This window comes from Heteronotia binoei, chromosome 17, assembly GCF_032191835.1.
Source record: "Heteronotia binoei isolate CCM8104 ecotype False Entrance Well chromosome 17, APGP_CSIRO_Hbin_v1, whole genome shotgun sequence".
Classification (NCBI taxonomy): domain Eukaryota; kingdom Metazoa; phylum Chordata; class Lepidosauria; order Squamata; family Gekkonidae; genus Heteronotia; species Heteronotia binoei.
The window spans coordinates 51,102,195-51,116,449 of record NC_083239.1 but is presented as its reverse complement, the minus strand read 5'-3'; the positions used below and the strand labels follow the sequence as shown (position 1 = coordinate 51,116,449).

Here is a 14,255-nt window from a genome sequence, read left to right as displayed (position 1 = left end):
GCAGTGGGAGAGACGAAGCCCCCTGAAGGTTTTTGTGGCCCCCTTGGGTTTCTGGCCAGGCTCTTGTGCCTTTAACCTGCTGCACAGATTTCTGTCTCTGAACCTCTTCCCAGCAGTGTGTTCCAGCAAGCTCTCATGTAAGCAGACGGGCCAGTAAAACTTTTGCCTGTGTATTCATTTATACTCTGCTTTCCCTCCCAGTTTTTCCCAACTGGCTTCCCCATTGTTCCTTTGTTTTTGGACAGGGTGAAGCTGGGGTTATGCACACATTCCCATTTCCTTGACAAGCAAGCATGGAGTGTCTGCCTACATGCCCCTCCTAGGACGTGTTTCCCTGTCCCACCCCCCAGGTCTGCAGCTGAAGCCACTTCCTCCCAAATATACCCAATTGCCTCTTCCCCTCTTTCCCTTGCAAGGCACTAAATCCCTCCCCAGTCCCCCATCCTGCCCTCTTCGAAAACGGGGACAAAGCAGACAAGAGATCCCCAATCTGGATCAGGGACCGACATGTAAACTCAGTGGGGGAGTCCAGCATGCCTCGCTCTGGCCACCTTATCAGGAAGAGAGTTTCCTGCCATTGAATCCTGCTTCCCCAGCCGGCCAGCCCAGGCACAGTTTCCTGTTTCCTTTCTTGGCTCTGCATTGCAACAACATCAGCAGCTGCATAACGGGCAAGGCTGCGGTTCAGCTTCGGCTCCCCGCTGTCAAAGGGAACCCTTCTGGCCTTAGCTTCATGCATATCTGGAGCCACACATCTCCAAGCTCGTGCAACCAAGCTTGAAAAGGCGAACAGAACCTGCAGTGGAAGGCATTGGAACCTGAAATCTAGGGTGACTGGCTTTGTACCTGCTTCCAGCCCTTTCCAGGGTTTTGGGGAGGAGGAAGCCCCAATGAACAAAAATGGGCCCTACTTCTAAGTAAATGCACTTTGGCTTCAGCTGCAGCCTTTACTGATGACACTTTCTACATTGTAAGCTCATTGGGGCAGGGACCTCATGTTCTGGGGCGAGCCACACATATCCTTAGGCAGGAAAGGGCTCAAAAGCGGGCTTCTCAAAGAGAGATGGAAGGCAAGCCTCCATCGACTTTTTTGGTCACGCCCAGTGTGTAATTTCTAAGACACAGATGTTCTAAAATGTGCCTTAAATGATATTCCCCAACCTAGCTGTTCATAACACAGTGTCATTGGTTGCCAGCCTCCAGAGACAGCACAAACTGAAGTTATAGTGACCAAATAACTAAGGAAGGATTGAAACAAAATCGTACAAATATGTTCAATAGAAGACTAAATAGCAATAGCCATTCCCCAAAAATTTCACCGTTCCATCCAAGGAGTCCCAATGAACAGGACGTCGACTTGATTATTCCTGCCACAAATCCTCTTCTAGCACCGGGGGCTCCAACCACATCTCGCAACCAAAGGCAAAAGCTCAGAAACAAAATATCAAAGTGTTTCTGACGCATCAAGTTGCAAAAAGCTGCAAAACCCACCAGATTTTTTTTTCAGTGTGTCCAAAGACTACACGTAGAATTGCCAACGGACAAATGGGACAGAAAGTCTCCAGTAAGATTTCAAAATCGCACTTGAGCCCTTTGGTGGAGAGCTCCCAGCCTTCCTCTAAGGGACAGCCCTTCAAATACTTATACAGAGCAATCCTGTCCCCCTCCACCTCCTCTTCTCCAGACTGAACATTCCCAAGTCCCTCAGCTTTTCCTCCTAGGGCTTCTTGGTCTCCAGGCCCCTGATCATCGCTCTCCTCTGCACCTGCTCCAGTCTGCCTGCATCCTTCTTGAAGTAAGGCAAAGGTGGCCAACGGTAGCTCTCCAGATGTTTTTTGCCTACAACTCCCATCAGTCCTAGACAGCATGGCCAAAGGCGGGGGCTGAAGGGAGTTGTAGGCAAAAAACATCTGGAGAGCTACCGCTGGCCACCCCTGAAGTAAGGTATGTGGCAGCTGGAACCACTAATGGGGTAGGGCTCAGTTCTCTGCCTCCTGCAATCTTTGCAGATTTACCAGTGCCACAAGTGGTATGGGGCTCTCTGCACATGCTCAGAGGTCCCGCCACTCCTTTGCCTATGGCAGGGCCTTGCTTTCTTTGCACTGCCAGCCACTTTGGGGGCTCAGCACTGCCTCCAATGCAACCTGGGCCAAGGGGCCAATTGCAAGAAACATCAGTGTATGCCTTTGGGTTGCCATCCTCCAGGAAGGGCCTGGAATTCCCCCTCTATTACAACTGATCTCCATACAATAGAGATCGCTTCCCCTGGAGAAAATGGCTGTTTTGGAGGGTGGTAGGGTTGCCAGGTCGGACTCAAAAAATATCTGGGGACTTTGGGGGTGGAGCCAGGAGCAAGGGTGTGACAAGCATGACTGAACTCCAAAGGAAGTTCTGGCCATCACATTTAAATGGACTGCACACCTTTTATTTAAGAAGAAGACAGTGGATTTATATCGTGCCCTCCACTCTGAACAGGACCAGGGGACAGCAGTTCTTGGAGGCATGGAGAGCCAGTTTGGTGCAGTGGTTACGTGCACGGACTCTTATCTGGGAGAACCGGGTTTGATTCCCCACTCCTCCACTTGCAGCTGCTGGAATGGCCTTGGGTCAGCCATAGCTCTGGCAGAGGTTGTCTTTGAAAGGGCAGACTCTTATCTGGAAGAACCAGGTTTGATTCCCCACTCCTCCACTTGCACCTGCTGGAATGGCCTTGGGTCAGCCATAGCTCTGGCAGAGGTTGTCCTTGAAAGGGCAGACTCTTATCTGGGAGAACCGGGTTTGATTCCCCACTCCTCCACTTGCACCCGCTGGAATGGCCTTGGGTCAGCCATAGCTCTTGCAGGAGTTGTCCTTGAAAGGGCAGCTGCTGGGAGAGCCCTCTCAGCCCCACCCACCTCACAGGGTGTCTGTTGTGGGGGAGGAAGGTAAAGGAGATTGTGAGCTGCTCTGAGTCTCTAATTCTGAGAGAAGGGTGGGGTATAAATCTGCAATCTTCTTCTTCTGGATTCAATCCCAGAGAGGACAAGGCTGTGATCTGGGATCCATGGCCTAACCCACAGCCACTGCGAATGCACAGTGAAAAAAGAAGACGGTTGGATTCTGCATGCATTTCCTCCGCCGCTGCCACAGCAAGGGGAACAGGGGGGGTCTTTTCAGCCATCACAAACAAACAACGCACCTGCTCCCCATCGCCATGGCAACACAGTCTTGCGGGGGGGCATCCCTCCCTCTCTTCCCCTCCCGCCTCCCAATCGGTCTGCCGCAGTGGTGAGGATTTGACGGCCAGGCCCGATAATCCTGCAATCAAGAGCTGGAGGCTGCGGAAGGAAAGAGGCTTAGCGGGGTCTGCCCTGACAGGGCTTTGTCTGCCCTTCCATCGCAGCTGAGATTACAGAGAGGGAAGGCTGGGGGGCAGGCAGCTGGGCCCCACTCCGCCGTCCCCAAAAGCCAGCCCAGGCGATGCACAGCTGCCCTCTCGTCCTGGAGCCTGGCCCAGAGATTGAAGTATTTGGGATTACAGAGAACGCAGGGCAGTGGGATTGCCCAGTGGGGCATGGTCTATTCCTCCCCTCCTGTTCCTAGGTATTCCTGAAATTTTTGGGGGGTGTGGGGTCTCAATTAAGGTTGTTAGCTCTGAATTCAAAGAATCAGAGAGTGGGGAGGGACCCCCAGGGTCATCTAGTCCAACCCATTGCACAATGCAGGAAGGGACCCCTAGGGTCATCTAGTCCAACCCCCTGCACAATGCAGGAAGGGACCCCCAGGGTCATCTAGTCCAGCCCCTTGTACAATGCAGGAAGGGACCCCCAGGGTCATCTAATCCAACCCCTTGCACAATGCAGGAAGGTACCCCCCAGGATCATCTAGTCCAACCCCTTGCACAATGCAGGAAGGGACCCCCAGGGTCATCTAGTGCAACCCCCTGCACAATGCAGGAAGGGACCCCCAGGGTCATCTAGTCCAACTCCCTGCACAATGCAGGAAGGGACCCCAGGGTCATCTAGTCCAACCCCCTGCACAATGCAGGAAGGGACCCCCCAGGGTCATCTAGTGCAACTCCCTGCACAATGCAGGAAGGTACCCCAAGGGTCATCTAGTCAATCCCCTGCACAATGCAGGAAGGGACCCCCAGGGTCATCTAGTGCAACTCCCTGCACAATGCAGGAAGGGACCCCCAGGGTCATCTAGTGCAACTCCCTGCACAATGCAGGAAGGGACCCCCAGGGTCATCTAGTCCAACTCCCTGCACAATGCAGGAAGGGACCCCCAGGGTCATCTAGTGCAACTCCCTGCACAATGCAGGAAGGGACCCCCAGGGTCATCTAGTGCAACTCCCTGCACAATGCAGGAAGGGACCCCCAGGGTCATCTAGTGCAACTCCCTGCACAATGCAGGAAGGGACCCCAAGGGTCATCTAGTCAATCCCCTGCACAATGCAGGAAGGGACCCCAGGGTCATCTAGTCCAACCCCCTGCACAATGCAGGAAGGGACCCCCCAGGGTCATCTAGTCAATCCCCTGCACAATGCAGGAAGGGACCCCCAGGGTCATCTAGTGCAACTCCCTGCACAATGCAGGAAGGGACCCCCAGGGTCATCTAGTGCAACTCCCTGCACAATGCAGGAAGGGACCCCCAGGGTCATCTAGTGCAACTCCCTGCACAATGCAGGAAGGGACCCCAAGGGTCATCTAGTCAATCCCCTGCACAATGCAGGAAGGGACCCCCAGGGTCATCTAGTCAATCCCCTGCACAATGCAGGAAGGGACCCCCCAGGGTCATCTAGTGCAACTCCCTGCACAATGCAGGAAGGGACCCCAAGGGTCATCTAGTCCAACCCCCTCCACAATGCAGGAAGAGACCCTCAGGGTCATCTAGTCCAACCCCCTCCACAATACATTGTGAAAATCCCCCACCGAGGGAGAGCAGGAGATGAAACCCCTAGAGATTTCGGGGAGGGGGTGGGAGCTCAGAAAGATATAAAGCCCAACACCCAAAAAGAGCTATTTCCTCCCAGGGAACTGGTCTTGGCATCTGGAGAGCAAACGGAATGGCAGGAGACCTCCAGGTGCCCCCTGGAGGTTAGCAACCCCAGTCTCTAGCTGCTGTACTTTGCAGAACTGAGTCCCTGAGGAACCAAAGCAATCCTAATTCGAGCAGTCTAGTTTGTTCAAGGGAAGAGAAGAGCTGGTGGTCTCCGGACGGCAGAGATCAGTGTCTCAGGACTCTCTGGCAGGGAAACACTAGGGCATTTTACCCCGCTGGAGTCCCTTCTCTCAAACCCTGCCCTCAAGTTCCACCCTCAACATCTCCAGGAATTTCCCAGTCAAGACAGGAAAGTTTGAATGGGAAAGATGAATAAGGGAAGCTCAAGGCAAACCCGAGAGCTCAGGGGGTCTCACAGGAGAGCAGGCTGACAAAAGGAAGCTGGGGATTGGGGGAAAGCCAAGGAATGCATATTTGCTTTTAGTAAGGATTTATAATCTGCCGCAGCATAAAAGGCATACTTCAAGCCACCCAAACGGCTACAAGCTTCGCCCCAGGCATCGGAAACCAGGTGACTGTCCAAGGAGGGGCTTGGCCTGCAGGAAGCAGTAGTCCATTTGTATGAAGCCCCCATATACCAGATCAGCCCCTCGGTTTGTCAAGGTCAGTACTGCCTCTTCAGAGGGGCAGTGGCTTCTTTGTCACCTACGATCTGATACTTTTCAACTGGAGATGCCGGGAATTGAACCTTTGGCCTTCTGCATACTAAGCAGATGCTCTGCTACTGAGCCACAGCCCTCCCCGGGGCTCTACAAGAAGAAGGAGAAGAAGAAGAAATTCGATTTATATCCTGCCCTCCACTCTGAATCTCAAAGTCTCAGAGCGGCTCACAATCTCCTTTATCTTCCTCCCTCATAAAAAACACACTGTGAGGTGGGTGGGGCTGAGAGAGCTTTCCCAGAAGCTGCCCTTGCAAGGACAGCTCTGAGATAGCTATGGCTGACCCAAGGCCATTCCAGCAGCTGCAAGTGGAGGAGTGGGGAATCAAACCCGGTTCTCCCAGATAAGAGTCTGAGCACTTCACCACTACACCAATCTGGCTACACCAAACAAGCTGCCGATTTGTTATAAGACTCAGTTCAGAGCCCTGGCTGCAGAAGAAGAAGAAGAAGACAATGATGACGAAGAGGAAGAAGATGATGACGAAGAAGAAGACGACGACTGCAGATTTATACCCCACCCTTCTCTCTGAATCAGAGACTCAGAGTGGCTTACAATCTCCTTTATCTTCTCCCCCCACAACAGACACCCTGTGAGGTGGGTGGAACTGAGAGAGCTCTCACAGCAGATGCCCTTTCAAGGACAACCTCTGCCAGAGCTATGGCTGACCCAAGGCCATTCTAGCAGCTGCAAGTGGAGGAGAGGGGGAATCAAACCCGGTTCTCCCAGATAAGAGTCTGCCTTTTCAAGGACAACCTCTGCCAGAGCTATGGCTAACCCAAGGCCATTCCAGCAGGTGCAAGTGGAGGAGTGGGGAATCAAACCCGTTTCTCCCAGATAAGAGTCAACACACTTAACCACTACACCAAACTGGCCCAGGGCTTTAGATCCCCACACTGACAGAATTGCCTGTCCCCTTATGCTCTGCAGGGCCTTTTTCTGTTGCCAGCCTGCAAGTGGGCAAAATCACCTATTGCCCGTACCTGTGCTTTCTCCATTGTGGACCCCAGTTTGCAGAACAGCCTGCCTGAGGAGGGGGGGGGGGGGTTGCCAGATTCCTCCTGCCAACCAGCAGGGGGTGGGGGGGACTTATCAGGAGCAGCAGAGAGCATCTTCTATAGCATCTCTATGGAGATCCAACACCTTACAATCACTTGAACTCCGGTTTACAAAAACCTGGGTCATTTTAATAATGGAGAAAATCACGGCACAACTTTCCTTGTCCGACATTTACCCCAAGGTCACATCTTTTGAAGAAAAATGGCTTCCATTTCTGGAATATACTGAAACTAAAAACATCTTACCTATTAACACAACTTGCCTTCAATTCCTCTCACTATAATTCTTTCTCACTTATGCTGTCCCCTCTTTCTCTTTTTATTTAAATATTCCGTTTCGTTTGGCTTGGGATGGAGCAAGGCTTTCTTAGCTTAAGAGTCAAAAATTCTAGTCTAGCCCAATTATCAGTTAATTTATCCTTAATGAGATATTTATGTATTTATCTATTGACTGACTGATCGATCGATTGGTGAACTGGACATTATCTTAAATGCTAAATAAGATGTTCTACAATGTTATATATACCACAGTACTTTATGCATAGTAGAATTTTGTTATATATGGAATTAGTCTACTTGATGCTTCATCCAACAAAGTTCTGTACAACTAGGAATTTAAAAAATAAACTTATATGTTTTTAAAAAAGGAGCAGTAGGGAGGCACAAACACAGATGTGTCTACATCACTGCCCACATGACCCAGAAGTGATGTCATCACATCAGGGCAACTGGTATTTCGGCAAAAACTCTATGGTAAATTTGGCTTCCACCATAGAGTTTTTCAGGGCTTTTTTTGTGGAAAAAGCCCAGCATGAACTCATTTGCATTTTCGGCCACACCCCCTGATGCCAAGCCAGCTGGAAATGTGTTCCTGTGCATTCCTGCTCAAAAAAAAAAACCCTGGAGTTTTTGCCTAAATATCAGAGTGTCGCCCCAGTGTCCCCAGATGCGATGATGTCACTTCCGGGTCATGTGGGCAGAGACGTAGACATGTTGCTGCACACTGGATGGTTCTCTGAGCAGGTTAAGTTCCTCCCTGCCTGCCAGCCAATCAGCGGCGGGAAGGAGGGGCCTGGCAGTGGAGAACCCCCGATGCCATCAGAGGGTCCGGTAACCCTACTGAGGAGGTCAGGAAGGCTCCCATACTCCTGGCTTTCTGCAAACTATGCAAAACTGAATTATTCAAGAGGGCCATTCTACACAGGCAAGAGGGTTGCCCTGCACAAAAGGGTTTATGAACATACTTGGAAAGAAGAAGATTGCAGATTTATACCCCACCCTTCTCTCTGAATCAGAGACTCAGAGTGGCTTACAATCTCCTATATCTTCTCCCCCCACAACAGACACCCTGTGAGGTGGGTGGGGCTGAGAAGACTCCCACATCAACTGCCCCTTCAAGGACAACGCCTACGAGAACTATGGCTGACACAAGGCCATTCCAGCAGGTGCAAGTGGAGGAGTGGGGAATCAAACCCAGTTCTCCCAGATAAGAGAGCTATGGCTGACCAAAGGCCATTCCAGCAGGTGCAAGTGGAGGAGTGGGGAATCAAAGCCGGTTCTCCCAGATAAGAGTCTGCCCTTTCAAGGACAACCTCTGCCAGAGCTATGGCTGACCCAAGGCCATTCCAGCAGCTGCAAGTGGAGGAGTGGGGAATCAAACTTGGTTCTGCCAGATAAGAGTCGGCACTCTTAACCACTACACCAAACTGATTGATGTAGATGATTAGGGACCGTGGTCTCCACTGTTGGGCACAGCTTACTGTAAGTAGAATCTTATCATGGAATGTTTGCACGGCTTAATGTGTTGTGCGAATATTTCCGCTGTGCTTCAGTTCTTTCTGGCTGGTTCCAGACTTCTGCAATCCTAATGCCTTGGTCGTTAAATGCCCTGCTTTTTTTTTACTGTACTTTGTAGTCCACCTTGAGCCCCTGTGAAAAAGGCAGACTATAAACAATGTAAATAAATGAGTGTGACTTAGGGATGGCAGCCTCCAGGTGGGGCTTGGGGATCCGTTGGCATTGCATCAATCTCCACACCACAGAGACCAGAAAATTGATGCTTCGGAGGGTGGACGCTATGGCAATGTATCTTACTGAGGTCCCTGTCTTTCCTAGGCTCCATCACCAAATCGTCAGGAGTTGCCCAAACCTGGATCTGGCAACCCCACCCTCACAACCCCTGCCAGTGGCCAGGGTGGATCTAGCAACTAGGGATGGGCACCAACTGCATTTTTGCGGTTCGGTTCCTGGTTCGTGGCCGAACCACGAACCAAAGCATGAACTGAACCACGAACCCATACGAGCCGGTTCGTATGGGTTTATAAGCCATGCAAAGTTTAACCCCCTGCTTTCTGCTCTTCACGAACCGCATCAAAATTTGTGCAAGTTCATGGCGGTACGTTAGTTCATCCGCCGGTTTATGCCCATCTCTACAGGCGACCCCAGCACGCAACCGAATGCCATCCCAGGACGAATAGCACAAGCAGAACTTCCAAATCAGCCGCCCAACTGCAAACCCTTTTCAAAGTGTGAGTTCATACATTCAGCTGCCCAGGGACAGGCGTACGCAAACTAGTTCCCCAGCCTTTGGTTTTTGGCAAGGCTACTGGGTAAAGGATGTTTCAGCAGGGGCCTAGATCCGCTGTCAGGCCCTTTCCCACTCAACGAGCTCCCAAGTGATGCCTTTGTTGGAGAGATGTCTCTCACCTGGGTAGAAGTCCTTGGACTTGGACAGTTTGATGGTGGCTCCGGTCTCCTTCTGCAGCTGCACGATGGTTTGGCCTCCTTTGCCAATGATGGATCCAGCAGCATAGCTGGGGATCAGGACCTTCAGGAAATACTCGCCGTCCTCTGAAAGAGAGGAGGAGAAAATGAACAGATGCAGCGTTGTGGAAATCCCACACTGAGGAGAGATGGAGATGAATCTCACGACCGCTCGGACTGGAGCAATCACAGGGGAATGGCATCCCAACCCCAAGACACCCATTCATGATGAAAATCAGGTTAAACGCATGCAACCTGGCTCAGATCCACTCATGGCATGCCACGGCAAAGGGGCAGAATGATCATAGCTCTCTGGAATCCAGCAAAGGTGGCTTTGCTTCCATAGCTATTACGGGCAGGTGAGCAGCTGTTGATAAACCCACATATGCCTGCACACAAGCCCTGTCACAATCCCCAACTCCCACCTGGTCCTAAATCTGCTCAACCATTTTTGACTCTTATCATTAAGGCATAAAGATTTCTGTGAGTCTTATAGCAACTTGTCTCCAGGGCTGGTCTGGATAGCCCAAGCTTGGTAGATCTTATTTATTTACATTAGATTTATATGCCGCCCACTCCACAAACGAACTCTGGGCGGCTAACAGTCATGATAAAACAGTTTAAAATACAATTATAAAGGAATAAGAACATATAATCAATTTAAACTACATAAAAGGTGGTATAAGAAAGATTTTATAACAAAGGTGGTTTATCAATATCTCAATTCTTCAATTCCTTTGTTACTCTATCGGCGGACTTACAGACGATATCATTCAGCCTCCTCCCATGTTAGTTGTTGCAGGGCTCTCGTGGCCTCTGAATTTCTGCATTCCATAACATCGGTGCTGCCACTGAGAAGGGCCTAGCCTATATAGAGCTTAGTCTGGCCTCCCTTGGTCCAGCAACAGATAACAGATTTCAGCTTCCTGAACCCAGTGCTCTCTGGGGTATATATGGAAAAAGGCAGTTCCTTAGATAGGCAGGTCCTCTCTGGGGTATATATGGAGAAAGGAGGTCCCTTAGATAGGGAGGTCCTCTCTGGGGTATGTATGGGGAAAGGCAGTCCCTTAGATAGGTGGGCCCCTAGACAGGCAGGTTATCAGCTCTCAGAAGCTAAGCAGAGTCAGCCCTGGCTAATATTTGGATGGGCAACTAGAGAGATTAAAGGGTTGGAACACTTTTTCTATGAAGAAAAGGTTTAAAATGCCTGGGGCTCTTCAGCTTGGAGAAATGTCGACTGAGGGGGGTGACATGATAGAGGTTTATAAGACTATGCATGAGATAGAGAAGGCAGAGAAAGAAGTACTTTTCTCCCTTTCTCCCAATACAAGAACTTGTGGGCACTCGAGGAAATTGCTGAGCAGTCGGGTTAGAGTGAATCAAAGGAAGTCCTTCTTCACCCAAAGAGTGATTAACATGTGGAATTCACTGCCCAGGAGGTGGTGGCAGCTACAAGCATAGCCAGCTTCAAGAGGAGATTGGATCAACATATGGAGCAGAGATCCATCTGTGGCTATTAACCACAAGGTATAGATGGAATTCTCTGTCTGGGGCAGTGATGCTCTGCATTCTTGGTGCTTGCGGGAAGCAACAGTGGGAGGGCTTCTAGTGTCCTGGCACTACTGGTAGACCTCCTGATGGCACCTGGGATTTTTGGCCTCTGTGTGAGTGTTGGACTGGATGGGCCATTGCCCTGATCCAACATGGCTTCTCTTCTGTTCTCTTCTGTTCTTATGGCTGTGCTTCTGCTGCATCCTGCGGATTTCTGCCTCCCTGAGCCTGCTTTTGGCGGGGAGGGCGGGATATAAATCATACTAAATAAATAGCCAACAGCAGGGGGGGGGTTGTAGCAGGAACTCCTTTGCATTTTAGGCCACACACCCCTGATGTAGCCAGTCCTCCAAGAGATTACAGTAGGCCCTGAAAGAAGAGCCCTGTAAGTTCTTGGAGGATTGGCTGCATTGGGGGGTGGGGGGTGGCCTAATATGCAAAGGAGTTCCTGCTACAAAAAAAGCCCTGTGTGGTGCCAGCCCTTTGGCCTGCAACTTTTTATTTATGAGAGCCCTCTTCTGCTTTGCAAGCAGCCACAGCACCTTGCATTAGTTGGGATGTGAAAGCTCCTTAGGGTTGACAGGTCCAATTCTAGAAATATCTGGGGACTTTGGGGGTGGAGCCAGGAGCAAGGGTGTGACAAGCGTAACTGAAATCCAAGGGGGGTTCTGGCCATCACATTTAAAGGGACCACGCTCCTTTTATATGCCTTTCCTCCATTTGGAATAATGGATAAGGGCACCTTCTTTGGGGGCTTATAGAACTGGACCCCTTGGTCCAATCCTTTTGAAACATGGAGGGTTTTGAGGAGAGGCACCAGATGCTATGCTGCAAATTTGGTGCCTCTATCTCAAAAAACAACCCCCCACAGATACCCACAGATCAATTCTCCATTATATCCTATGGGAATCGGTCTCCATAGGGAATAATGGAGTGTCCAGCAGACATTTCCCTCCCCCACTTTCTGATGAACCTGAAGTGGGGGAGGGCCTCCAAACTGGGGGATCCCCTGCCTCCACCTGGGGATCGGCAACCCTATCCTTCCCTCGGCTTCCAAACCAAAAAGATGTGGCAGGTTAAAAGATGGGGAGTGGAAAAGAAAGGCAAAGAAAGAGTGGGTCATCTGATGGAAGACGAATTTATATTTGTTGGGGGGGGGCAGCCTGGTTCTCCCTAGGAGATTTTTTTTCTCTCCCCTCGAGAGTGAGCAGATGCAACCTCCCAGAGGCCTTTGGGTTTCAATGTCGCTTTGATAGCGCATAGAGACGATGCCAGCAAAATCGGAGGACTGGGAAGGGGGCCAACATCGAGGCCTCCAGCGTCTTGGTTTTTCTCATTTCCTTCCCCCGCCCAGCGAGCAAAATGGCTGTATTTCTGCCCGATTAGGCGTTGAGTGCAAAATAGCCATGCTGGGCGGGGGAAGGGCGAAAGCCGTCTTCCTGCCGTCATAACCTTTTTCCTTCTGTCTGGTACTGCTCTGTTTCTTCCTCCTAAATTCGAAATGCACTAAAATATTGGAAATTTGGAGTCAAAACAGGAACATCTTAATGGAAAAAAGTATGAAGATGCAAGGATCCTCACTGGCACTGTTTTCTTGAGACGTGGAGCTTGTACTTTTGTGGCGGAGAAGACGTTCTGGGTTGATTTGACACCACAGATGTGTTCCGCTAGCTGAGGCCCTTTCCTCTGGAAGATGGAGCTTTCCCCAATACAAGATGGTCACACACTGAGGGGGAGGCAAGAGAATTGCCACTTTGGGAATCTGACTCTTCCTTTGCACAAAAGTGTGTACAGAAGGGCTGGTTTGCTGGAAGAAAACTCAGAACAGCCCCAAGAGGTCGACTGGCATCAGAAATTCCTGGAGATTTGGGGGTAAAACCTGGGGAGGGTCAGGTTTGGGGAAAGGAGAGACCTCAAAGGGGTACAGTGCTATAGTCCACCCTCCAAAGCAGCCACTTTCTACTGATTTTGTAGTCTGGAGATGAGATCAACTAGAATGATTAAAGGGTTGGAACACTTTCCCTATGAAGAAAGGTTAGAACGCTTGGGGCTCTTTAGCTTGGAGAAAAGTCGACTGCGGGGTGACATGATAGAGGATTACAAGATGATGCACGGGATAGAGAAGGTAGAGAACAAATGACTTTTCTCCCTTTCTCACAGAACGAGAACTCGAGGGGATTCAATGAAATTGCTGAGCAGTCAGGTTAGAATGGATAAATGGAAGTCCTTCTTCACCCAAAGGGTGATTAACACTTGGAATTCACTGCCACAGGAGGTGGCGGCAGCTACAAGCATAGACAGCTTCAAGAGGGGATTGGATAAGCATATGGAGCAGAGGTCCATCAGTGGCTACTAGCCAAAACGTATTGTTGGAACTCTGTCCGGGGCAGTTATGCTCTGTATTCTTTGTGCTTGGGGCCCCCACTTGGTGCTTCTAGCCTCACTGACAGAACTCCTGATGGTACTTGGGTTTTTTTGCCACTGTGTGACACAGAGTGTTGGACTGGATGGGCCATTGGCCTGATCCAACATGGCTTCTCTTATGTTCTTATGTGACACAGAGTGTTGGACTGGATGGGCCATTGGCCTGATCCAACAGGGCTTCTCTTATGCTCTTCTGTGACACAGAGTGTTGGACTGGATGGGCCATTGGCCTGATCCAACAGGGCTTCTCTTATGTTCTTATGTGACACAGAGTGTTGGACTGGATGGGCCACTGGCCTGACCCAACATGGCTTCTTATGTGACACAGAGTGTTGGACTGGATGGGCCATTGGCCTGATCCAACATGGCTTCTCTTATGTTCTTATGAGGTATAATTCCTGGGGATCTCCAAACCTCACCTGAAGGTTGGCAACCCTAGACTGGCACTCTTCCCGCCACCCCCCTACACACACACACACACAAACGCCACATCAAGGCACAGATTTTTGCATCCAACTCTTGCCACTGAGTTTTCACCTGCTGCTGAGGGGGGCAGCTGCCTGGACCCATCTCTCTGTCTGGTATGTTTTTAACTTGCCCCTCCCTCCACAAAGTTCACAGTGGCGTCGTTGGCTCATTCTTCCTCATTTCATCCACTTGACAGCCCTGAGAGAGTGTGGCTGGCCCAAGATCACACCACACGTTCCACAGACAAGTGTGGATTTGAGCCCCAGTTGTCCTAGAGCAGGAGTGGCC

At 50.5% G+C, this 14,255-nt stretch overlaps 1 protein-coding gene across 2 annotated transcripts in view; it reads right to left on the bottom strand.

Moving 5' to 3' along the window:
• NOVA2 (NOVA alternative splicing regulator 2) overlaps nt 1-14,255 on the bottom strand; it is a 76,492-nt gene that overhangs the window by 24,302 nt on the left and 37,935 nt on the right. For both annotated transcript variants that reach the window (XM_060258313.1, XM_060258314.1), the window contains exon 2: nt 9,468-9,611. In XM_060258313.1, coding sequence (XP_060114296.1) covers nt 9,468-9,611 — 144 coding nt within the window. The remainder of the gene's footprint in view (nt 1-9,467; nt 9,612-14,255) is intronic.